General features: G+C 38.6%; 2 protein-coding genes across 6 annotated transcripts; both read left to right on the forward strand.

Annotated features, from left to right (window-relative positions):
* The first annotated feature begins 1,226 nt into the window (after positions 1-1,226).
* LOC148096997 (uncharacterized) lies at positions 1,227-4,405 on the forward strand. Its single transcript, XM_087833970.1, has one exon. It carries the CDS (start codon positions 1,457-1,459, stop codon positions 3,770-3,772), a length of 2,316 nt encoding a protein of 771 aa, XP_087690096.1. The 5' UTR covers positions 1,227-1,456; the 3' UTR covers positions 3,773-4,405.
* Positions 4,406-6,747: 2,342 nt separating this feature from the next.
* Positions 6,748-23,497, forward strand: LOC102798252 (6-phosphofructo-2-kinase/fructose-2,6-bisphosphatase 2-like). 5 transcript variants are annotated; one of them, XM_006794263.3, is made up of 17 exons: positions 6,748-6,861; positions 7,663-7,795; positions 8,602-8,727; positions 9,098-9,194; positions 9,414-9,480; positions 9,580-9,654; positions 9,997-10,053; positions 10,156-10,280; positions 10,802-11,009; positions 12,631-12,777; positions 13,015-13,119; positions 13,633-13,762; positions 16,499-16,561; positions 16,650-16,714; positions 19,060-19,260; positions 20,557-20,629; positions 22,059-23,497. In XM_006794263.3, exons 2-16 carry the CDS (start codon positions 7,726-7,728, stop codon positions 20,623-20,625), a joined length of 1,605 nt encoding a protein of 534 aa, XP_006794326.2. In that variant the 5' UTR covers positions 6,748-6,861; positions 7,663-7,725; the 3' UTR covers positions 20,626-20,629; positions 22,059-23,497. The 5 variants fall into 5 exon arrangements, 2 of the variants coding, with proteins under 2 accessions (XP_006794326.2, XP_035765099.2); XR_015717018.1 differs by lacking the exons at positions 20,557-20,629; positions 22,059-23,497 and adding an exon at positions 18,208-18,279 and having other exon boundaries at positions 16,650-18,117; positions 19,060-19,196; XR_015717017.1 differs by lacking the exons at positions 20,557-20,629; positions 22,059-23,497 and having other exon boundaries at positions 16,650-18,279; positions 19,060-19,196.
* Positions 23,498-24,540: the final 1,043 nt, after the last annotated feature.

Raw genomic sequence — 24,540 nt, forward strand, 5'->3', positions numbered from 1 at the left:
ATCTGTCCAAAGATATTTTTTTTATTTTTACCTGTGCAGGCTCTTTTAGATGTTTCTGAGTGTAAGGTCTTGATTGTAGACCTTGACATGATGATACATCTACATCCTTGACAGTGTTTTTGACTTAGTTAGATGCTATGAAGCTGCTTTTCTTAACCAAGGAAATAATTCTGTCATCGTGCATTTTAGTTGTCTTCTGTGGTTTTTCAGGCCTTTTGGTGTTACAAAATTGGCTTTCTTTTAATTAATACACCCGACTGTTGCATTAGCTGCTCATAAACTTAGCTACTTTCAGTCTGATGGCCTACCTCATTTGTACTGACATCTCTTTGGCCCTCAATTAAAATTCTAATTAAAAGCTATACAATGCAAATTCAACACTTGGAAACAATTTCATATATTATGCCTGCTTCAGTTGTCATGACATAACATGGGGACAGGCCTCATGTGATCGTGAAACAGCTTTTCAGTTTAAATGTCCAGTTATTTTTGAACCTCTTAAATTCAGGAACTATGTATGAAATGTATTTTTTGTAAAATCTCACAAATTAAAGCTGAAAGTCTGCACTTTAATCACATGTTGATTATTACTTTTTTTATTTACCGGTAAATCCACTGTGGTGGTGCACAGAGGCAAAACTTTAAATATTGTGTCCTTGCCTAACCAATTATGGACCTGTTACCATAATGGACTGTAAATGCATTTTTAATCCTATACAGTGTGGTGCATTATTTTTACATTGTAGTAAATAATATCTATATTTATGCACTTGTTTTCTCATTAATATTTTCTATTCTCACAATAATCTGCTCAGTGGCTTATCATTGCTTTCCTTCAATATAACAATAAGGCTTTTATATAAGTTATTATCAACAGCTTTTTTTCTACAGTGAAAAGTAAACAAATTACAGCAAAGCACTCAGTTAAGTCAAGATTAGGAGATCACTGAGTAAGTTGAAGCTTTATCCTTTTTGCATAGCATATTATGGCATGAAGCACTTTCAAAACTAAATTTAACAGGAAGCACTTAAGTCATTGTTGATTTTGTCTTCACTCTCCATCCCCTGCCAAGCTGCACCTGTGATTCTGCGGCTGCTCGCTGATGAGCTGACAGATAAGATCTTTTCTTATCCTCTGCATCCTTACCCTATCACCTCTGCCTCCCACAGGGCGCCAGCCTGCCCTGTTGAAACACTATTTTTTTTCAGTGTTTCAACTGAAAAAATAGAATGCCATTGACCAAAAATAGAATGCCTTTGATCCACAGTAGAATGCCTTTGATCACTTGTGATGTCATCATCTTGCTGAGAGAAAAAACCCTTAAATAGGAGCTTTGCTCTGTTAAACTTTGCTGCTCAACGGACCTTGACCTGACAGTAAGCAAACCCTTTTGGAGAGTTTTTAGAGAATTTCGCGTTACTTAGCAATTCACTGACCAAGCCGACACATTTCACCATGTCAGCTAACCCATCCTTCAGCTCAAATGAGCTTGGAATAGTTAAAGGGAGCATTTTTGGAAACCACTACAAGGTAGAGGCTTTCCTTGGAGAAGGGGGCTTTGGTATTGTAGCCAAATGTCGTGATACCATGACCAACCGAGCTGTGGCTATTAAAGTCAACAAGAGCGACCCTGATATTCTGCAACAGGCAAAACTGGAAATTTTCATCCTGGAGCAGCTGCGAAGGTTGGATTCAGATGCCGCCAACATTGTTAAATGGAACTGCTTTTTCCACGACGGGGAGCGGGTTTGCTTAAAGTTCGAACTCCTTGATCAATGCCTGTGGGACTATATAGGGGACCGGAAATACCAGGGTCTCCCCATAAGCGAAGTCAGGCCAATTTTAGGTCAGCTCACAAATGCTCTGTCCCACCTGGGTTCTTTGGGAATAGTGCACGCTGACCTCAAACCTGGAAACATCATGGTTGTTAACCGCCATGAGTCTCCCATCAAAGTCAAACTTATAGACTTTGGCCTCGCATGTCCTGTATCTGCAGTGATGCCTGGTGACCGTGTGGGGACGGTTGGTTATAGTGCACCTGAAGTTATGCTTGGCCTTCCTTACAATGAAGCAAGTGACATGTGGTCTCTGGGGCTGGTGGCTGTGGAGCTTGGTACAGGGGTGCCACTCTACCCTGGAAATGAAGACTATGATGTTTTGAAATTCATCATAGAGACTCAGGGTCAGCCACCAGATCATGTTCTAGACTCTGGCGTGTACACTGAAGACTACTTCATTGAAGACAACGACAACCAACAGCGCTGGACATTTAAGACTGACCAACAATTTCAGTACGAGACACGATATGAATCCCAGGAGACAAGATACATAAAACTGACGCGTCTCGATGACCTCGAACAAGTAATGATGTTTAGAAGAGGACCTGAAAATGGCCAACGTTTGTTTGTAAGCTTAATTAAACAGATGTTGGCCTTGGATGCAAACCAGCGCATAACACCGTCGGAGGTTCTCCGGCATCCCTTTTTCAACCCTAAGAGTTCCCCTTGCATTGACATGAGTGCTGAAAGACCACAAAACCCTGTGGTCTTTCAGCACCCTTCAAACTTGAAATGCAAGAGATCAGAGAAAATCAATTGCAGTTTTCAAAACTCGGTTGAATTTTCTCAGCAAGTATTCGTCCACACGTCAGCCAGCCCATCCTTCAGCTCAGATGAGCTTGAAATAGTTGAAGGGAGCATTTTGGGAAACCACTACAAGGTAGAGGCTTTCCTCGGAGAAGGGGGCTTTGGTATTGTAGCCAAATGCCGTGATACCAAAACCAACCAAGCTGTGGCTATTAAGGTGAACAAGAGCCACCCTGATATTCTGCAACAGGCAAAACTGGAAATTTTCATCCTGGAGCAGCTGAGAAGGTTGGATCCAGATGCCGCCAACATTGTTCAATGGGACGGCTTTTTCCTTGACAGAAAGCGGGTTTGCCTGAAATTTGAACTCCTTGATCAATGCCTGTGGGACTACATACGGGACCCGAATAACCGGCGTCTCCCCATAAGCGAAGTCAGGCCAATTTTAGGTCAGCTCACAAATGCTCTTTCCCACCTGGGTTCTTTGGGAATAGTGCACGCTGACCTCAAACCTGGAAACATCATGGTTGTAAATCGCTATGAGTCTCCAGTCAAAGTCAGACTTATAGACTTTGGCCTCGCATGTCCTGCGTCTGCAGTGATGCCTGGTGACCGTGTGGGGACGGTTGGTTATAGTGCACCTGAGGTTATGCTTGGCCTTCCTTATAACGAAGCATGTGACATGTGGTCTCTGGGGCTGGTGGCTGTTGAGCTTGTTACAGGGGTGCCACTCTACCCTGGAAAAAAATATTATGATGTTTTGAAATTCATCATAGAGACTCAGGGTCAGCCACCAGATCATGTTCTCGATCCTGGCGTGTACACTGAAGACTACTTCACAAAAGACAACTACAACCAACAACGCTGGACATTTAAGACCGCCCAACAATTTAAATACGAGACAGGATATGAATCTTTGGAGACAAGATACATAAAACTTAAACGTCTGGATGACCTCGAACAAATAATGATGTTTAGACGAGGACCAGAAGATGGCCAACGCTTATTTGTCAGCCTAATTAAAGAGATGTTGGCCTTGGATGCACACCAGCGGATAACACCCTCTCAGGTTCTACGGCATCCCTTTTTCAACCCTGGCCTCTCCGACAGGTTCCCAAGTATCAACATTGAAAAACCATACACAGTCAATCTCCAGCATGGCATCTTCCACCCTGGACAAAAGTGATAAAAACACAAACTGGGGTTGGAAAAGGATATTAACAGCAAATTACACTGGAAATATTAATTAAGCTGCTCCAATAATTATCACTTTGGCTTTTTTTTTTAAATTTTCACTCCCCCCACCCCAACCAGTCGCGGCAGATGACTGTCCCTTCCTGAGCCTGGTTCTGTCGAAGGTTTCTTCCTTTTTAAAGGGAGTTTTTCCTTCCCAATGTCGCTAAATGCTTGCTCATAGGGAATCTTCTGATTGCTGGGGTGGCCAAAACTCTAGGGGAACTAGCAATTCTTGTGAAAATTTTAAAAAAAAAGCCTACCAATATTCAAAGCAGAGCAGCGGACACCTTACCATCACATCAGTCCTTTAATCCGACCTAAAACACCATGTTTACAGAAATAAATTCCATACAAATTGGAAATAAATTGTTGTTTTTGATTGTTTATAAATATATAGTGCTACCCTTCAGCCTCCTAGTAGACATACCTGTGTTATAAATGTGAAACTCCTCCGATTTTCAGAAAAGTTGACCTCTGACCTTGAAGTCAAGGTCACTGAGATTTAAGCTTCACAGAGATTTTCAGTAGATGCAACCATGGTATTGATTTGAAAAATCTACACAATCACAAACTTGGATGTCCACAGCGCCTCGCCATTAAGAGGTGTTTTTTTCTAGGTTTTTATAAAGATTACAAAACACAAATAACAAAAATGCCAACGCTATTGTCATTTTTGACAACGCTATTTTGATGTTGTCTAATGTAGTGCAAAAAAACAAAACAAACCCAAAATTTGATAAATAAAGTAAATAAGGTATATACTACATAGTATACAAAATTGTAGTGGTCCACAATGGGGTCAATGAACAGAATGAAGGAAGTAAGTCTTTTATATGACAATGGTGTGAAAAGCGTTTTCCTAAACGCTTTTCCTTCTTATTTGTATGTTTGTCACACTTAAACATTTCAGATCATCAAACTTTTTTTTATTTTTTATGTAAAAAGAAAAGTCCTTTAACTGTCCAGTTTTCTTGATGTTATGATGCTTCTACCACTGGTTTACCATCACTGGTAAATCAGACTTTGGCTGCTGCAGCAGAAAAAGACAAAGAGAAAATGTAATCACACAGATCAGAGGTGCAGATTTACACTTTTCCTGAAACAGAGTAAAAGTGCTTTTTAAATAGGTTAATGAATATTAAGTAATATAGGCTAGATGTCTGGACATTACTAGTTTCATTTGGGCCTTCTGGGCCAATAGTCCTCTGGCTTATTGCCAGTTACCAGCCTGTATTCAGTTTGAATATTGCAGTAAATGTACCTGGATCTGTTTCTATTGGGTTGTGAATTTGGTCTCACTGTTACATCCAACTTTTAGAGTGGGATAAAGACAAAAGGAAACAAAAGAGAATGGATTTGTAGTTAGAAATCCAAAGTTGCTTCTGTTTTGCCCACACACATTGATGATGATTTCACATCACTAAGCAGGTTATCAAATGTGGACAGAATGTTAGCAGAATCTTATAATTCTCATAAGATTCTGTTTTTGTGTCATTCAATACAATGTGTTTATGTGTGACATACTGATATGAATCATAGTATCTTATGGAATTCCAAAAATGGCTGCCAGGACAGCTGCCACCACACTGATGTGACACACTACAAATCAACTCTTTGATGCTCTGTGCTGAGTCTGCACAATAACCTGCACTTAAACATTCATTTAATATCACGTACACATATACACATACTGTCCCTCAAGAAGACACTGAGAAAAAATAAAGAATAACACTGAGACTGTAACTTTGCCATTAGAGCGTAATCCTCCGCTAAAGCAGTTCACACTTGAGGCACTATTTACTTTTAAGAGTTAACAGTATTTATATATATATATATATATATATATATATATATTTATTTTGTTTTTCTTGTTCTTTTTAAGCATACTTGGAGATGTTTGGGGTGCAGGAAAAATCAGAAAGTGCAGCATGACAAATGTTTACTTTGATTACATAATCATTATGCAGGGCTAGGTAATGGATAATAAGTAACGATTTGTAAATGATTGGATATATATAAACTCAATATAACTTGAGTTTGTTATACTGCAGTAAATGTTTACCTTACTGGGAAGCTAATTCTCTTTCTTTTATTTTTAAAAATATTCTTCTTCTTGAGAGCTGTCGCTTCGTATTTTCTTTAAAGAGACAACACATTTTGGTGTCCACTTAAAAGAAGCAAAGATGAAATGTAAAAGTCAGATCAAAGATCAAATGTGATATGATATTTGGATGCAAACTATAACGTGACATTTAAAATCCCTATATACTAGTATAATTTCGTAAACGTTGCCAATACAAACAAATATATTAGAATTATAAAAATGGTTTTAAAGATAAAATAGATTTTAGGAAGGTTTGACCTTGAATAAAAGGTCAGAGGTCCAAAGTAACATGAAATTTAGAATTCTGATCTATAATTCCGTGTCCACCTACATGTTGTCAGTAAAAAACACGGACAGTTAGAAACATAGTTATAAATAACTCTATATTGCATTATTATTATTCCTTTGAGTTTCAGATCAATCTGAACCTGAAGGAACACAATGTGACCAAAGCGCTTTGAGTGCTCATGTAGAATAGAAACGTTCTACATAAGAACCAATCCATTTATATGTTGACAATGCACACTTCAAGTTTTTTCCACCAATAAATCAGTAAGTTGACCTCGAAGACCAAATTTTGATGTATTGTTACCATGACTCCCCTCTACACCTCTACAAAGTTATTAGAATTCATTCAAAACTTTTTAAGCCATCACCTTTAAACAAAGATTGACACACACGGAAGTTATTGGTAATTAAATAGTTGACGTCTTTTTTGGAAAATAGAGGCCCTAAAATATTTTATTTTGGAAATCATAACCGGAAAAGAATCTTCCTTGACACTAACACTGAACTTCCGGTATCTGAAACCGAGGAGGAGGAGCTAAAACGTCCGTGAAGAAACAGGAACCGTCTCCTGTGTCGTTGGACGTCAACTGATGACAGCCCTGTGAGAAAGAAAATAAAACGAAACAAATCCTTGCGCTTTGTTTTTGGTAAGTTTATACATTTGTTCGCTTTATCGCGGCTTTTCTGCAACCAGTTTTTTCTTATTAAACGACATAATATTGAAGTGAAAGCAGAAGTGATGAACTTTATAGGCCAAGGGCAGCCAGAGCTGTACCTGTTTGGCAGGATGACACTGATACAAGCTTCTGCTCGCACTGTTTTGCATATCCTGTATCCGCAAAATTCTCCTGTGATAATATCAAAAAAGCTTAGTATCAGTCTGCAGTTTTGAATTAAATCTTACTAGCTTGAGATTTTTAGCGTATAAGCTTCACTAATCATATATCTGGTATATTTGGCAGAGGAAGAATGTATCTTGTATTGCATGAATTTAAGTACAATTGAGTTCGTTACTTACTACATTAAGTAGTTGATGAATAGATTTTCTTAGCAGAAAATCATTCGTCTTTTTGAATTAATGAAAAAAATCCAACTATTATAATATTTCCAGCTTCTCTAATATGTGTATGTGCCTGTTCTCTTAGTATTCAATTAAATTTAGCTATTATTAGTTTTGAAGTTTGGTTCAGTGTAGGACAAAACAAGACATTAGAACATACCTACTATTTTTTCCTGACAGGACCAATAAAATAATCAACATATGAATCAAGGGGAAAAAAAATAATTCACTTGTATGTTTTGGTTTAAATGGTTTTCCAAAATAAAACATTTTTTTCACTCAGTCATCTGCGTCACCTTATACATATAAAAATGGTGGGCATATGATCTGACTGCATGCACACTGTTGGGATCCTCTTTATCAGCTGCTGTGTGACATGTTTCACTAGTGACCAGTGCTCCCTGACCAAGACCAGTTGTGCCAGGACAGTAGGGCACACATCAGACACCTCATGGCTGCCAGGCACCAGAGACCTGTGGCTGCTTCAGACAGCTCAGCGAGGACCAATGAGAAGAAATGCTGTGAGTGGTTGCCTTTCTGTCTGTGTTCTTTAGATGCGATATAAAAATGAGAGGTGTAATTTACCCTCTATTAACGAATTATTATGTTGTTGAACTTTGACATATTGTTAAATGTCAGCACTATTAATGACTGCACCTTCTGGCATTATTAGCATGCATACACTGTGTGAGAGTGCTTGTAAAGAAAGGTACTAAAAATACCTTTTGATGTATAGTAAGGCTGTAAATGAGTAACGCTCAGTAAAAATGTCTGTAAGATAAGCTCAACTTTAACTTCACAGTCAAGCTTTAATCTGGTTATCTTCAATCTGGAATGTGGGACAGGGCCTAACGTAGGAATTCAACTTTAGTAGGAATTCAGCAGATCTCTTTAACTACACAGTGTTAATGGGATCTGCTGTGACAAACTCCAGTCATGTCTGTTCTTGCCAGAGATTGGCCTTCCACAAACAGTGATGGAAAAGCAAGGCGGAAAAAAATCAGTTAGAAATGTTTCCATTTCATGCTCGAGCAGACAAGGTCACGCTGTGATAAAGAAACATTAACCTGCAGCAAAGAGATGACGATATTGTTACGTAAAATAAAGGTTAACTAGTTAGTGAACTTTGCAGAGGTGACATTTTATTATTACAGAACACTCCCACTCTTTGCTGTCACTGTGTACAGTAGGCATACCTGCCCTTTTATTTTGAAGGGTGGATTTTAGAGGGGGGCGGCTGGTTTTGAAATGTCCTTGAATGATTAATAAAGTTTATAGTTATGTGTATCTGTTTTGGTTTGTTTTTTTGTACTTATGCAAACTGCAGCTTGGGCTTCCTACATGACCAATTCCCCAACTATGATCGTGATGATCGGATTGCCCGCTAGGGGGAAAACCTATATGTCCAAGAAGCTCACACGCTACCTCAACTGGATTGGAGTACCAACAAAGGGTCAGTAATCAGTTTCACAAAGTCAGACACCTTTTCGCAGGAAATCAAGTTAGTAAAACCGGATATGTAGGTTAAAAAAATAAAACTGTAGATCAGTCAAAGTTAGGGTGGTTATGATGGAGTCTATGATCATCAAGACTGCAAAAATATCCATCTAATAAAAATCTTGATCTTCAGGCAAATTATTTAATTTGTGTTTGTATATGTCAACATCCCTCAACACATGGCTCTATTTGTTGTTGTTCACCTATGTTTCAATGTACACGTAATGCAGCAGAACTGGTTTGACAGATACAGCTGGTTAGGCAGAGGCAATCCTTTTCACTTAGTTTTATTGTCGTTCTCTGATTGTTTGTTTGTTCCCTTGTAGTTTTTAATCTCGGAGTGTATAGGAGAAACGCAGTGAAGTCGTACAAGTCCTATGACTTCTTCAGACATGACAATAAAGAAGCAATGGAAATTAGAAAGTGAGTAAATTAAATCCTATTCATATATGAACGTACTTTCAGTAGTCCTTGTCACTAAATGCACCTGGCTACTTTCCATGTAGGTCAGTCATGCAAATTCCTTTGTTGAGCCGCGTTGTGTTTGTTTAACAAAATGGCGGCATAGTTATTACAGCACATCACACGATGATGATAACGTTAATGAGCTACTGCTTTGATTTCCTGCTTATTTTTCCACAGAAAGTGTGCCATAGTGGCACTTACGGATGTGAAGACCTATCTGAGTGAGGAGGGAGGGCAGATTGCTGTAAGGACACCAAAAAAAACCCCCTGAACATTATTTGTATTACATAATACATTTAAAGCAGGGTTTGATTTATGCTGAATGCTCCATGTTGTCTCTCAGGTTTTCGACGCCACCAACACCACCAGAGAGAGGAGAGAACTCATCCTTAATTTTGCAAAAGATAATGCATATAAGGTTAGAACTGCACTTATAACTGAATAATGAAACAGTTTCTGATCACCAACCTTTTGTTGTCAGATCACAATGAAGCATGCAGTGTCTCTTCTTGGCAAGTCTTTTCTTGGAAAAAATTTCATTTACAGCCAGTTTCCAAGAAGCATATCTCAGATATTTAAGACACCCAGAGGTTACCAAATCTTCATGACTGGACAGGCTGAACATTCTTTTCTGAACATTGTTTTGGGTTCAGTGCCTTTTTCAAACTGTATAACAGACAGTAGTTAATTTGTGTTGCAGTCATTTAAAAATGTAAAAGGACACCTTTCCCCCCCTAATTATGCACTTCTCTTTTTTCAGGTGTTTTTTGTTGAATCAGTATGTGACGATCCAGATGTCATCGCTGAAAACATTATGGTAAATCATACATTTACTTGCTTTTTGTCTTCATGTATCAGCAAGCTTGTATCCCTGAAGTAATGAAGCTCATGGTATACTGTAAATGTCTCCTTCATATAGGACGTGAAGGTGTCCAGCCCAGATTATCCTGAGAGGGACAGAGAAAGCGTCATGGGGGATTTTCTGAAGAGAATCGAGTGTTATAAAGTGACCTACCAACCTTTAGATCCAGACGAACACGACAAGTAAGAATACCTCTACTAGTTGTATTGTTCTAATCTAATAATCTAACTCTAATTTAAAATGGAAATTTTTTTTTCCATGGAAGTTTAAAGTCAAGGAGATATTTTATGTAAAAGAGCATGTACCTGCAGAAGTTGTCCAGAAGATGGAAACAGAAGCTCATTTATAGTGCAAAGCAGTGATTCAGAGGTCATTACTTCCTGAACTCCTACTAACTTAGTTTTAAATTTGGAAGCTTAGTGGTTTGTTTAAAGTCTTTGATAATTACACTGATAATATATTTAGATTTTTATTGATCTCACTGAGATAATACAGTGTTCTTTTAACTGAAATAAGCAAGAGTAGTTGTGGATCCTTTTACTGCTTCTCACTTCTTATGACCTTGTTAACAAGCTACTGAGAGAGAATTTCCCAGTGTATTTACACTATACCACAAGTACAAGATATGTCTTCTTTACCCTTGAGTTTTATTGGCCTGAGATTTATGTGATTCTCTTATTGTAATTTTTCCTCTGCCTTACAGGAACCTGTCCTTCATCCAGGTCATCAACGTTGGCCGTAGCTTCTTGGTCAACAGGGTGCAGGATTACATTCAAAGTAAGATAGTCTACTACCTCATGAACATCCACGTCCACTCCCACTCCATCTACCTCTGCCGACACGGAGAGAGCCATCACAATGTGGAAGGACGTATAGGGGGAGACTCTGAACTGTCAGAGAGAGGAAAAGAGGTGCTTTAGTTTTTTTTTCTTGTAAAGAGTTAGATGAGATTGATAACAATGCCCATATTTATGTTTTAAATGTAATATTAACACCAACAGGCTATTTTAGCATAAACAGATAAATAGAGGGTAATGGGTGATTTGGCTCTGGCTAATATCACCTTCAAAACAATAAGCTTTAAAAAGAGGTGTGATCAAAAAGTTCTGGGAGAAGGACGTCTAACTCAAAAATCAGTTTTCAACACGACTTCTAGTTTTAGATGACCTTGTAAAAAGTCGATGTGTGCTGTATCTTCTCCAGTGTATCAACAACGCTTTTACCTTGATTTTTATTTATGTGATGTGGAGACAAATCTGGCCACATTGTAAGCGAAGATGTTGGCAAAAAAAATAAAAGATTTCACTATGCATTTATACAGCTCTCACCACATAATGATACGGGACACAAAAATTTGAAGACAGGAAGGGGTGTTTTCTAAATAAATGTGAAGACCGTTGTGAAGTCATCCATACATCCATTTTCTGCCATTTATCTGGATTTAATTTATGAGGACAGCAATCTAAGTAGATGCCCAGACCTCGCTTTCCCCAACCCCTCCATCTGATCCCAAGCCAGCTGAGACACATAATCTCTCCAGCATGTACTTGGGCTCTTGCTGGTAGGACAGTGTGCGAACCAGCTTACCTAGAAGCCATCCAGGAGATATGCTTGTTAGATGCCACCCTCACTGGTATCCAGCAACTCATGATTTCAGTCACTACCAAGAGCTTGTGGCAATAGGTGAGGCTAAGAATGTCAATCGACTGGTAAATAATTAGCTTTGTTCACTTTAGACTGCAGTTCACTTTACCACAATAGACTGGTACAGCAAAGTAAATCTAACTCTCCATCAACTTGTGAAGAAGACCTTGAGATACTTAATATCTCCCACCTGGGGCAGTAACTTGTCCCTGACACAGAGTGAGCAGCCCATCCTTTTCCGGCTAAGGTGTCACGCTTGGAGGTGCTGATTCTCGTCCCAGCCATTTCAACCATTGCAAACCACCCTGCTGCACACTGGAGGTCACTGCCTGACCACATCATCTGTGAAAAGCAGAAATGTGAACAGAATCATTGATGAAGGGCAGCCATGGTGGAGTCCAAGTCTCACAGAGTCTGACTTACTGCATGCAATCCAAACGAAGCTCTTACCACTCTGACTCCCTCTTCACCTCTGGTGTCCATCATCTGGTTCAGGGGTTACCGCCGTGCACTTTGTAGCCACAGCCCTGTAGCTCTCAGCTTCGGCAATAGAGCTGCTTAACATGGTCCACTTATACTCAGTTTTTCTAGCCTCTAGTTTCTATCCTTTCTTGTTTGGTGCACAAACCTGTCCATCACGAAAAGGTGGCAATTGAAGAATTTAAGGAGAGGCATTGTTGTGAAATTAAAGAACACATGTAAGTTGTCAGAATGGAACTTGCAGAGAGTGATCTAAAAGCAGCCTAAACATTTGAAGTCAGGTTAGGTTTTTGATTCTTATGGTCCTGCTCCTTGAACCTGTAAAATACAGTTCAACTGAACGTGGGAAGAATGACTTTATAGTCAGTTCTTAAACATATTTGTGTTTTTATATGCTATGTTTGACAGTGTGCAGCTGCACTGAAGAGGTTTGTGAAAGAGCATAAATTGTCGGACCTGAAAGTTTGGACCAGCCAGCTAAGACGCACCATTCAGACAGCAGAGGAGCTGGGTATTCCCTATGAACAGTGGAAGATTCTCAATGAAATAGATGCTGTAGGTATTACTTAAGTTGTATATATACAAACTTTTGTTAAACTTCTTGAAATACAGCTTAAAGTCTGCACTTTAATGACTCCTTGATTGTTTGCGTTGTGTGCAACTGTGATGTCTACAGAGGCAAAACTACAATAAATGTGTCATTTTCATGTGTGAAACTGTATTTGCCTGCATATATAGGAACAGACACAATGAAAACATGATAAGTCTCGATCTTATTACTTTGTATTTTAGGGAGTGTGTGAAGAAATGACCTATAAGATGATTGAGGAAAAATACCCAGAGGAGTATGCTATGAGAGACCAGGACAAGTATCATTACCGCTACCCTGGAGGAGAGGTAAAAGGTTTCATTTTCTCCTGGAGTGTTGTTTGACCTGCCATATATTACCACTGTGAGTGTGTCGAGTTTATGCAACAGGCTTTAAATTTCAAGTTTATTTTTTACTTTTTTTTCCCTCATTATTCTTTTACCATAGTGTGAATGCCAGAGGGCTGCAGATGAATCATCAATCAGAAAAACAGAAGTTAAAAATGTTGACAGCTGCAAGGATAGCTTCTTTTTTAACTACAAATGCATCATTATATGTATGGAGTAACAGAAGATTTTATGTTGAGATAAATAGAAATACGATGAGCTCATATTGCAGAGGAGCATAGAATAAAGACACATCAGCTATATTGTTGCTGTTCATCATAACTAACACTGACTAATAAAGAAAAGGGAAAATTAAAATAACAGTAAGCACATGACAAAATTAGACCTTGCAGCAGTTAGTCAAAGATTTTTTTGATGTAACAAACTGAAAAATGTGAAACTGAATGGACCTCTTTCATTTGACTCTCTCCATAGTCCTATCAGGACCTGGTTCAGCGGCTGGAGCCAGTGATCATGGAGCTGGAGCGACAGGCCAATGTTCTGGTCATCTGTCATCAGGCTGTCATGCGCTGCTTGCTCGCCTATTTTCTGGACAAAGGCGCAGGTGACATGCTCAGAAATAGGATATGCTAAACATGCTAAAGCACCTTCTCAGATTACAGGTTTACAGTCCTGAGTGATCCATTTCAGCCAGCATTGTCATTATCACAACAAATTTGCCCAGATAAATAAGCACTCATTCATACAAATTAATTCAATGCAGTTTAGTTGTATTTAAATAGTGCCAAATTACAACAACAGTTGTAATACAGTCAGCAGAAATACAAAGTTAGCAGAAATACACTAAATGACTCAGGCACGTGCAACTTTAATGGATGAGAAGCAGTTTCCAAAGCACTTACTATTTTTGTTTCTTTATATTTGGAGAAATATCACATGGGGCACTAAATTTAGATATTGTCATGACTTTGAAATGTGCATTTCCACATTACCAGTTGTTTCCTTATTGTAGATTATGCACTTAGCATTGTGTGAATGGCTGCAAAGCAGTGCCAAAGGCCACCAGTGTGCAGGTTTACTGTTTAAAAAGCTGATTTTACTTTTCACCAATATATCCTAAAAAATATTTCATTTCAGCAAAATGAAAATAAGTGATTTATAAGGAATAAGTGGGCCTGTAAAAGAGCTAAACAGAACCTTTTTTCTAAATTACTGCTTAAAAAAATGAGAGACAGCTCAACCTATATATGAGTGGATGAAACCATTATGAAGGGAGAAACCGGAGGGACAGTAACTAATTCAAAACAAATAAACCCCATTCCTCCATGCTCTCACAACAGATGGTTTCATTTCACTCATTAGGTCTCTGTATTTCAGCCAGCCGCACCCTCAACCCCCTCTCTGGTCTAACCAGAAAGGACTAAGCCAGGTAGCTCATAAAGCAGAAAAAGTAATTAAAGCAACCATCATTTAGACTACAGTCTAATGTAATAAAACGTGTGGAAAAAAGAAACACAAACTAAACAAGCTAGGTGTGTACAATGCAACTCCAGTGACTGCAACAAAAATTTGGTAATGATGTAATGATGTGGGAGTTTGTGAAACCATAAATCTGGTTTATGTGTTGAGAGTAGGGTGGCTGAATAATGCAAAAGGGTCATTTCAGCTGTTGTGCGGCTGTGGGCACGGCCCTCGCAGGCTGAGCAGTGAGAACCGCACATAACTGCCGGAAGGTGTTTGCTGAAGAATAAATAGTAAATTTATTTTAAGCCTTTTTAAGTCCTGCACACTTTCAACCAATCACAATCAAATTTATTATTATTCTCAATCTCATCTACAAATGGCGCCAGACTATTGCGTCACACATGAATTGCACTCAAAGTGCAATTCATACTTTTATAGACATCAGCCAACTGTGTGCTGTTAGTACATGCATCTCTAATTCATATAACAGAATTAGGCATAGGCTTAGGTGAGTAGCTTGTTAGATGGATGTTGTGTCCACCCACCATGTTTTCTGTGCCATGAGCTCTAAGTTCCAGCAAAGAACCTCTAAGAATAGTACAGCTTTAACTGCAGTATACTTGTGTGTTAAGCTGTGTCCCAGTGCAGTAAACAGGGTGGATGTTATTTGACAGAGCAGAATCACTGGTATAAATATTTTGACCACATTAGACAGTGGATTGTAATGAAACAATCAATCATTTAGTTAGACTTTCATTCTGTGATTGTTTTTTAATGCCACCACATGGGGGAGTCTAAGTCACAACCTTTCAGATCAACTTTTTCTGCATGTATATTTTTTTTAATGAATATAGGGGGAAACAGCCACATAAAAATGCAGACTGTTTCCAGATTAATCAAAATTTAACATAAGGAACATCTGCTAAACATGATGCAGTGAAGAGAGCACCACTTTTTGCAGACTACTCTGTTTTTAAGACATGTAGGAGATGATTGGTTTTAAAGTAGCACCATGTGCCTGATAATGCATTGAGTTATGTCTCCAGAGATTTAGATATTCAGGTATGTCTGTAAAAAGCGATGTAAATAAGTGACGTCTGTAATGACGTACTTCTTGATTGCCGCTGTCTTTTCCAGTGTTTGGAAAATAAACAGATCAGAAAGACGCCATCAACAGCAGTAGCAAGAGTTCAAGCTATACAATTAGGACTCCCCGTGATATAGAAATGTGTTTTTAGTGTCCCTCTATATTTTCATTTATGAAGGTAAATATTATGACGTAACTAAAATGTTGTCCAGAAGGGTTAGAAAAAATAAATGAGAGTGAAAATAAAATAACAAAAACACAGGACAGGAAAGACTGATGTTGTTATTATTGGACACAAACAAGGTAAGAATGTCGTATATGTGAACGCCATTGGCAATCAGAAACTTGGAAAGGGACAGATTAAATCATTATGTACAGAAAGCTTCTTTATGTACTTGATCATGTGACGTGAGCATTACTTTTGGAAAATTATTAGTTCACTCACTACCATAATTAGGCGTGGGCAGAAGTGGTTCTGTCAGTCAGCAGAGGAAGTGGTCAGTGCTCCTGGATCGGTTTAAAAGCTCAACCACAGTCTGACTCCAAAAACCAAAGTGTGGGTGCTGCTTTGACTGGCTTCATGTCCCACTGCACTGCCCACCCATGAGACATACAGCAGAGTTAACAGCAACATGCACTGTACCTCCATAAAGCGCAGCATAAGTTTTACAGCTGGCCTGCCACTTCAGACATGAGAGCAAACTCCACAAACATGTAGGAGAATATGAAAAGCATGACTGGGTGAAACCACAGTAATCTCACTGGCCACTTTTATTCATGTTGGCACAGATGACCTGCCCTTCTTGAAGTGCCCCCTACACACTGTCCTAAAACTCACCCCTGTGGCGTATGGTAAGTCCCTACTTTGTTGTTAAGTCAACTAAACATCCTCACTTGTTTTTGTTGCCTTGTTGTAATGTATTTTGGTTCCTTCTCTTAGGTTGTAAAGTGGATGTATTTGACCTGGGGGTGGAGGCTGTCAACACTCACAGGGATAGACCATTAGTAAGCTTCTGCCTGTTTTTAATGTTTCGTATCCCAAACATGTGGTCAGTTTTCTGTAAAACCGTTCATCCTGCTCTTTGTCATGTGTTTGTCCATAGTATGGAGTCTGAAACATCAGTCATCTGTGTTAACCAGCGCCATGTTAAGAGTTATTCTTTGAAATAATTGTTCCTCATTCTTGAAAAGCCTTTCAGAATTGCACTTGTAGAAGATTTATACCAATCATTCCAATCATATCTGACTATATCTAGAAAGGAAGCAGTGGAAACAACAGCTAGCCTCTGTTTATCTTAAGTTATTTACAGTCACAAGCCACTTTGTTTGGTTGCTAGTATACCATTCTAGAATTGGGTTGGATCCACTTTAGCCTTAAAAACTGTCTTAATTCTTTGTGGCATAAATTCAACAAGGCACTGAAAAGATTCCTCAGAGATTTCGGACTATATTGGCATGATAGCAACACACAGTGGCTGCACATTTATCAGCATGGTCTCAGTCTACTGCTCCACCACATCCCACAAAACATGGTCAGCAACAATAATGAGCTAGACTATGGTGTTTAATCAATGCTCGACTGATAATAAGTAAGGAAAGTATCCCTCCTACCTTTACACCACCAGCAGCCTGAACTGTTGCTACCATCTGAATGTTACAGCAGGAAAGCTGACTCATCAAATAAGGCAATATTGTGTTGTCCAGTTTTGGTGAGCCTGTACAAATGGTAGCCTTGTTTTCCTGCTCTACCCTAACAGTACTAGCACCCAGTGTGGTGTTCTGCTGCTGTATTTGTACATTTGCTTCTAGGTTCCACGTCTTAAGCGTACAGAGACACTCTTCTGCATATCTTGGTTGTAACTAGCGGTTATTGCAGTTACAGTTCTCTTCCTCTCAGCTCAAAGCAGTTAGCTGTTTTCACCCAGAAAACTGCTACTTACTGAATATTTTCTCCTTTTTTTTTTTTTTGAGAATTTTCAGTATTTGTATTCAAGTTTCGGAAATACTCAGACCTGCTCTACTAACCACGCCACCTTAAATCGCCTTTCCTCCCCATTCCGATGCTCTGTTTGAACTTCAGCAGGCTGTCTTGATCAAATCAATGAATAGCAGTGCTGCTATGTGATTTGCTGATTAGATATTTGTGTTAACGAGCAGTTTACAGGTGTACCTAATAAATTCAATTCAATTCAATTCAATTCAATTCAATTTTATTTATATAGCGCCAAATCACAACAAATGTCGCCTCAAGGCGCTTCATAGATACAGAGAAAAGCCCAACAATCATATGACCCCCTATGAGCAAGCACTTTGGCGACAGTGGGAAGGAAAAACTCCCTTTTAACAGGAAGAAACCTCCGGCAGAACCAGGCTCAGGGAGGGGCGGCCATCTGCTGCGACCGGTTGGGGTGAGAGAAAAAATAAAATAAAGTGGCCAGTGAGTGTAAATCTTTGTCCCAGTTTTTCTAATGTAATGTGTGGGACTATTTCTTGATCAGGTGCAATGAATCTCGGAGTTTTGTCCTCACTGTGCGGGTACCGTTACGCCTATTGTCTCTGGTGGGAGATAGGTCAGTGCAAAAAAGTTTTCCACCTCTCCCTGTCCATCTGTTGTTGGCTCCAGGTGGAGGGGAGCTCTTTGGTGACTCCTTTTTAGTGTTTCTTAGTTGGCCTTTCCTTTGTTTCCCTCAGAGATTCATTTAAAGGGTATATCTGGTAGTGCTACTTTAAAAAGCACGTGGCCCATCATCCCCAGTGCCTTCTCTTGTTCTTCACTTGTTCAGCAGGTAGTTGGTTTAGTGTTTCTTCTACTAATGTCAGCAAGCGATAGAAACTACAGGAAAGTCTGTGGTAAGTTATGTCTGAGGTATATTATTAACTCTGTTTCTGCTTTTATAAACACCTGTTGTGTGGGGAAATATATCCAAACTTGTTTATGTACTCAAACACCTTTATCGCTTTTGGGAAATTCCATTTAAGGAGTTCCCTTAAATGTTCTAAATTTTAAGAAATATATCAGGACATCCCCTTGTAGCACTCATCAGTGAGGTCCATGTCTGCTCTCTGCCCGTGGAGCTCATGCTGATTAGTTACAAGTATTTAAAGTCTGAGTCCTGAGACAAAGTGGGCGTTAACACATAAACACGTTTACTGAGAAACCTCTTGTTAACTGTGGTGAGAAATATCCTGTCCCCTCAGACTAACATGACAATGGCTTTCCTATTTATGGTTGTTTGTGTCAGTGGCTGTCTTTCCCAAACATGGAACGCACTTATTTTAGACCAAGGAGAGGTTTAGTCATTGTAACATAAAAGTTAGTCCACTTTCTCTTTTTGTTCTTTGCTGAGCAGAATAAAGGCCAAACAGATGCCATACCACCAGCTTTCCTTCGAAGAAACAGCTTCACACCGCTGTCCAGCCAAGACCAGATTAAACGACCTCGTCTTTACAGTGTGGGGAACCATTCACATACTCGTATGTCCCAGGCCCCTACTTTACCCAGCATGCAATTCTCTGAGGCATCTGAAGGGTCAGAAACGGTACAAAGTGAGGTCAGTGCCTGTCTCACACAAGATACTGTGGTTATAGGTCAGCTGGTATGGCTGAATATACAGATAAATATTATATATTCATATAAATATCTGAAACAGACTAAAGTCAGCAAATTATGTTAGATGAGTCAGAATGTATCAGAATAAATAAAGTGATTCAACCAACATTTACTATTGTTGCTCACGCAATGGATGATGAGATGTCCATGTGGACATGCACTGACTTTTTGTAGCAATTTACCTTCAAAGTCGGCTTGGCTAGTAATAATAATAATTAAAAAACAGTGTAACGGTGTAAAAAAAACGGTGTTATTTTATCCACCATTTACTCTGAACTGCTAAAATGGCACTGAATTGCGTGGGACACTAACAGTAACAACGTTGCCTTGCTTGTAGCCACAAAGGTTCATGTGAAAAATGGAGACAACAAAAAGTCTCAGTAGGCACAGATTTGGAGGCCATCCTTGCTTGTCTTGTAATAGTGAAGACACATGACACAACTGGCCTTGAAAAATTAGCAAAATGAAAACTGAACTAACATTTGAAACTAATACTGTAGACATGATTAATATAGAAAAAAGTTTAAAAAGTTGAAAGGTTAACAGCAGCATACAGTGAAATATGATGACTGAAAAGAACTCAGACAAAGCAACTAAACCAGTCTTATCATTATTTTTTATTATGAAAAGTGTTTGACAAACAGAACCTTTGGTAATCAGTTATTACTGGAATATAACGGAACAATGTTATCAAGTGCTATCAAGATTGTTCTTTAGTTTGTTCTAACGTGTTTATCACAGGTGCGATGCACCGTCTGGACAATCACTGCGCTGCATGTACACATATGCCCGTCTCTTCTCATACCATACAGCATGAGGGAGGATTATTTATCTTTTTTATTTAAATAATTGATTCAAGGTTTAAATAAAAGTATTCTGTATGTACAAATGTACTTTAAGTGTTAAGGTTTTGGGCTGGCAGAGGCCAGCATAAGCAAACCCAGGATGGTTTGTTTTTCATGTTCATGGATGTTTACAACAAGCCATGTTCCTTCATAAGGATGTTGGATGGGTATACATGAATATAACTTTTTTTTCTCCACTGTTTTTGCTTGTGTTGTTGCCCAAAAAGTGACCTTTTAGCTGTAGTAGGACAGAAAATCAGTGTCTCACTCTGAGCTGTGACTTCAGATTTTAATATTAGTTCAAGTTCAGTCGGCGCCAGTCAAAACAAATAGCTCGTTCCTGTTTGGGTTAAAGCAGTCTACTTTCTCTCCCTTGCTTTTCCCTCTTACAGAACTCTCTGAATGGTTTCACTGGTGCAGACACAGATGACTGTGTGGAGTTTAAAAACAGAAGTGCATAAAAAGGTATTCATAACCTTCCTCTTATCTGTTACACAGAACATTATACATATATCAGTATACTTTATACTCTGTACTGTACTTTACAATACTATACACTCACTGGTGACCTTATTAGTTACACCTTATTAGTACTTGTTTGGACCCCTTCAGGACTGCCTTGATTCATGGACACCTCAAAGATTTTGGTCTATATTCACTTGATAGCATCAAACAGTTTCTACAGATTTGTCAACTGCACATCTGTGATGCAAATCTTCCATTCCACATCCCAAAGGTGCTTTCATGTTGTTAACACCAAGTTCTGACCCTACCATCCAGATGTCACAGCAGATGTTTGTCCAACTTTGTTGACTCTGTGCAAATTATAGCCTCAGTTTGCTGTTCTTAGCTAATGGTGCATTCAGAAATGCTCTTCAGCATACCTTGATGGTAGCAAGTGGTTATTTAGCTGCATAAAATAACATAGCAACAATCTGTTCTCAAACCACAGTTCCAGAGATCAGCTCTTTCCAAAAGCTTAACAATAAAAGTATGTCTTCAACTTTAATTTAGAGACATTCTACAGCAGGGGTAGGCAACTCCAGGCCCCCTGGATCAACACACCTGAATCAAATGATTAGTTCATTAACAGGCCTCTGGAGAACTTCAAGATATGTTGAGGAGGTAATTTAGCCATCTGAATGAGCTGTGTTGGATCAAGGACACATCTAAAACCAGCAGGACACCGGCACTTGAGGCCTGTAGTTGCCTAGCCCTGTTCTAGAGCCTTGGTGCAACTGCAGCAAAGGCTGGATGGATGGATCATTTAAGACCACTGGATTGTGGATTCTGTAATGAGCAGTAAGTCAGTGCAAGGCTGCTAGCACTGGAGTAATTTGATCTCTCTCTTTTTTTTCTCGAGAGTGTTCGAAACTGTGGTTGACCACAGTAATTTGTCAATTTTACAATTTGTGTCAGAGATTTTTTAACTTGTGTTTAAATGAGAGGACATTAAAGAGCCTTTTCAACTATTAACCTCCCAGTTAATAGTACAAAACCAATTTGTTATAGGCAACATTACTTTTGCTGACTGATGCTCACTGGGTATTTTGTGTTTTTTCTTTTTATAATCATTATCTGTAAAGCCTAGAAATCATTGTGTGGGAAAAACCCAGGAGATCAGCAGTTTCTGAAATACTTTAAATAACCCATCTGTCACCAATAACTCTGCCACATTCAAAGTAACTTAAATTACCATTCTTTCCCTTTCTTTTGCTTAGTTTGAACTTCAGCAGGTTGTCTTGCTCTTGTTTTCATGCCTCAAAGCAAGGGAGTTCTGCCATTGGCTGATAGTTGCATTAACTAGCAGTTGCCGAGGTATACCTAACAAGGTGGCTGGTGAGTGAACTGTATTACAGTTGTCTCATTGCTTCATTTTTGTCTTTTATCCCAGGCTTTTCTCGACAAGTCCACTACTGACCAGCACGGACCAGCAGAAAGAAACCCAAAAAGCTTCAGCCGTTATGATTTTAAGCATGGACTTGCAAGTTAGAGCATGTGTGTACATAAATGAACTCAGCGAATGTGTGATCCATTCAAATATACAAATCAAACGCTTGTACCAAAGACACTCTCAAAACCATCCATTAGTTGCTAGCACGCTCCATATAATATTGCAGATTACAGTCATGGTGTGCTTTATTAGATGTCGAATATGCTGATTGTTAAATTTATACCTCAACCTTTTTTCTTCAGTGTAGTATAAGAGAATTTCTGTCTTGAAGGAAGCCATGTGCAGCCTTATTTTGTGCTTAGATTGTTTCACTTTTAATTTTAAGGTCACTTAGTAATGTGCATTCTCCCTCTGACAACATGTAGCAATAAATGTATTGTGAGGTGCAATTTAGGTATGCAGAAGTGCGATTTAGTTTTCAGGGGGAAGACATAAGCTGTAAATATTAATGACATGTTTCGTCTAGCCCTATAAAAAGTGCAGGATCTACTGTGTGTCGACTTTAATCTGTGACAGTTATTTAATCTTCTCTCTTGAGATGTGTACTCCTTTTATTTTGTCTTCCATATAAATAACAGCTTTGATCATGTAAAGCTGCTCACCTTTGAACTGCATAAAATTAATGCAGATTTTCTAAACACAAAGAGGTTACTTGTACAGCAGTATTGGATGTTATGTTGGTTTGTAATGCTTTAGATTTCATCACGGGGAAAAACAAATCAGGGCCTTTGTAGTGCTACCTTTACTGTCCATATGGAACGACAAGATTGAAAAGGGTCATTTAGGAAAGTACCTTTATTTACAGGAATATAGGCTTTGACCCAGGTAATCAAAGATATGATATGCAAAATTGTTTCCTTGAATGGAAGGAAATGGAATTGACGACACATTTGAATGTCTTAAAATGAACTTGTAGCTGTAGCTGCACACATTTTACCAAAGTTAACTGTACACTGTTTTTACACAGACTGTCATTTGTATTTAAGACTGACTTGGAAATAAAGTCTTTATTCCAGTAAAGAAATCTGTGCAATCTCAGTGGGAGTAACCTTCCTGTTTGCTAAACTCCAGAGACATGCATCGACAGAGTTGAATGAGGGAGTGATCTAAGGACAAATCTAAATCTGGGAATGAGATACATTTAGATTGAAATGTAACATTTGGATGATACAAACCTGATACCTTGCTTTTGTGACACAGCTTTTCACTGCGTGGTCTGTTCTGCTTCTACTGTAATGATAATGTTTTCTAATATGTAAATCCAGCAGCTTTGTTTCAGAGTTCTAAAGAAAAAGGAGCTCTGTGCAGCACATTTAGCTCTGAATTGTGAATTGTTTTTGTTCTTATTTTAAATAAATCCCAACTTATTTGATTTATGATTTAAGATACTGATTTGTATTTTTTTGTGATTACTACCAGGAAATCAGTGAAATGCATGAAGAAAAAGAAAGTAAAAGCAGCACTGCTGAGAAATGACCCTCACATTGCTTTGACGCCTAAATAAGGCCTTGAATGACTGGAATGAGATAAAAAGCTCTGGAGAACTCAACCACTGATTACAGAACAAAATATTCCAACAGGTATTTAAAAACTAGGAATGCACACCAACTTTTGTTTTTTTCTTGGTAAAATTTTTTAAATGGTTTTTACATGGTGGGTCACTGTTGCATCTCTCTCATGACTTCAGTCGTACATGACGATGATTTGAACCCAGAATTCATCACTCCATCAGGCCCGTTGCCACTGATTTTCAGTGCAGTTCTTAGCTCTTGTAATTTGGCCTACCTCAACCTTTTCTCGCCGCCTCTCTTCCATCCCTGACGAGGCTTTGACAAAGAAGACGGATCAACTGAAGGGCCAAAAGCATCTCTCAGGTCCTGTGTAAAATCATAGCTAGATTTTTCTCCTCATTTCTTAAGGACGTGGCTTTCAGTTACTGTTTTTTCTTATTTTCTTTTTTAAGGTCTGTTATTTCTCATTTTGTCTTCCACTTGTCCCGTTTCCCTGATTTATTTATTTTTATGACATACTGAGATATGCTAAGTATCTGGCTAATAGCTCTAACAGTCCTAATAGCTCTTCTTGGAATCACATTGCTGGTGTAAATGGGCCACTCTATAATTGGAATACAATTTAAGCTTAAAAAATGGTTTAAAAAAAACATCATTTTTTTTGTAAAATGTTCTGTATTAAAGAAAAAAGGATAATATACCATCAAATGGGTTCAGTGGTATATTTAGTTGTTTGGTGCTATGCTTAGTGCAACCCTGTTACCAATACTCCTGAACCTGAACAAGTGGATTTTCAAAATTTAGTTCAATACATTTTTTTTTTAAAAAACCAAAACATTACAAACATATATTATGCATGGTAACGTTGTTGTAAATCAGTGATAGCATTAGTGTTGTCTCACAAACAGATA

This window comes from Neolamprologus brichardi, chromosome 20 (assembly GCF_056152115.1).
Source record: "Neolamprologus brichardi isolate AB-2024 chromosome 20, ASM5615211v1, whole genome shotgun sequence".
Taxonomy (NCBI): Eukaryota; Metazoa; Chordata; class Actinopteri; order Cichliformes; family Cichlidae; genus Neolamprologus; species Neolamprologus brichardi.

Bases quoted from the DNA above. Each gene is read 5' to 3' on its own strand.
- LOC148096997 (XM_087833970.1), top strand. From the start codon at position 1,457: ATGTCAGCTAACCCATCCTTCAGCTCAAATGAGCTTGGAATAGTTAAA.
- LOC102798252 (XM_006794263.3), top strand. From the start codon at position 7,726: ATGGCTGCCAGGCACCAGAGACCTGTGGCTGCTTCAGACAGCTCAGCG. The intron at 9,195-9,413 runs GTGAGTAAATTA...ATTTTTCCACAG, and splicing joins GAAGCAATGGAAATTAGAAA to AAAGTGTGCCATAGTGGCAC. The intron at 9,481-9,579 runs GTAAGGACACCA...GTTGTCTCTCAG, and splicing joins AGGAGGGAGGGCAGATTGCT to GTTTTCGACGCCACCAACAC.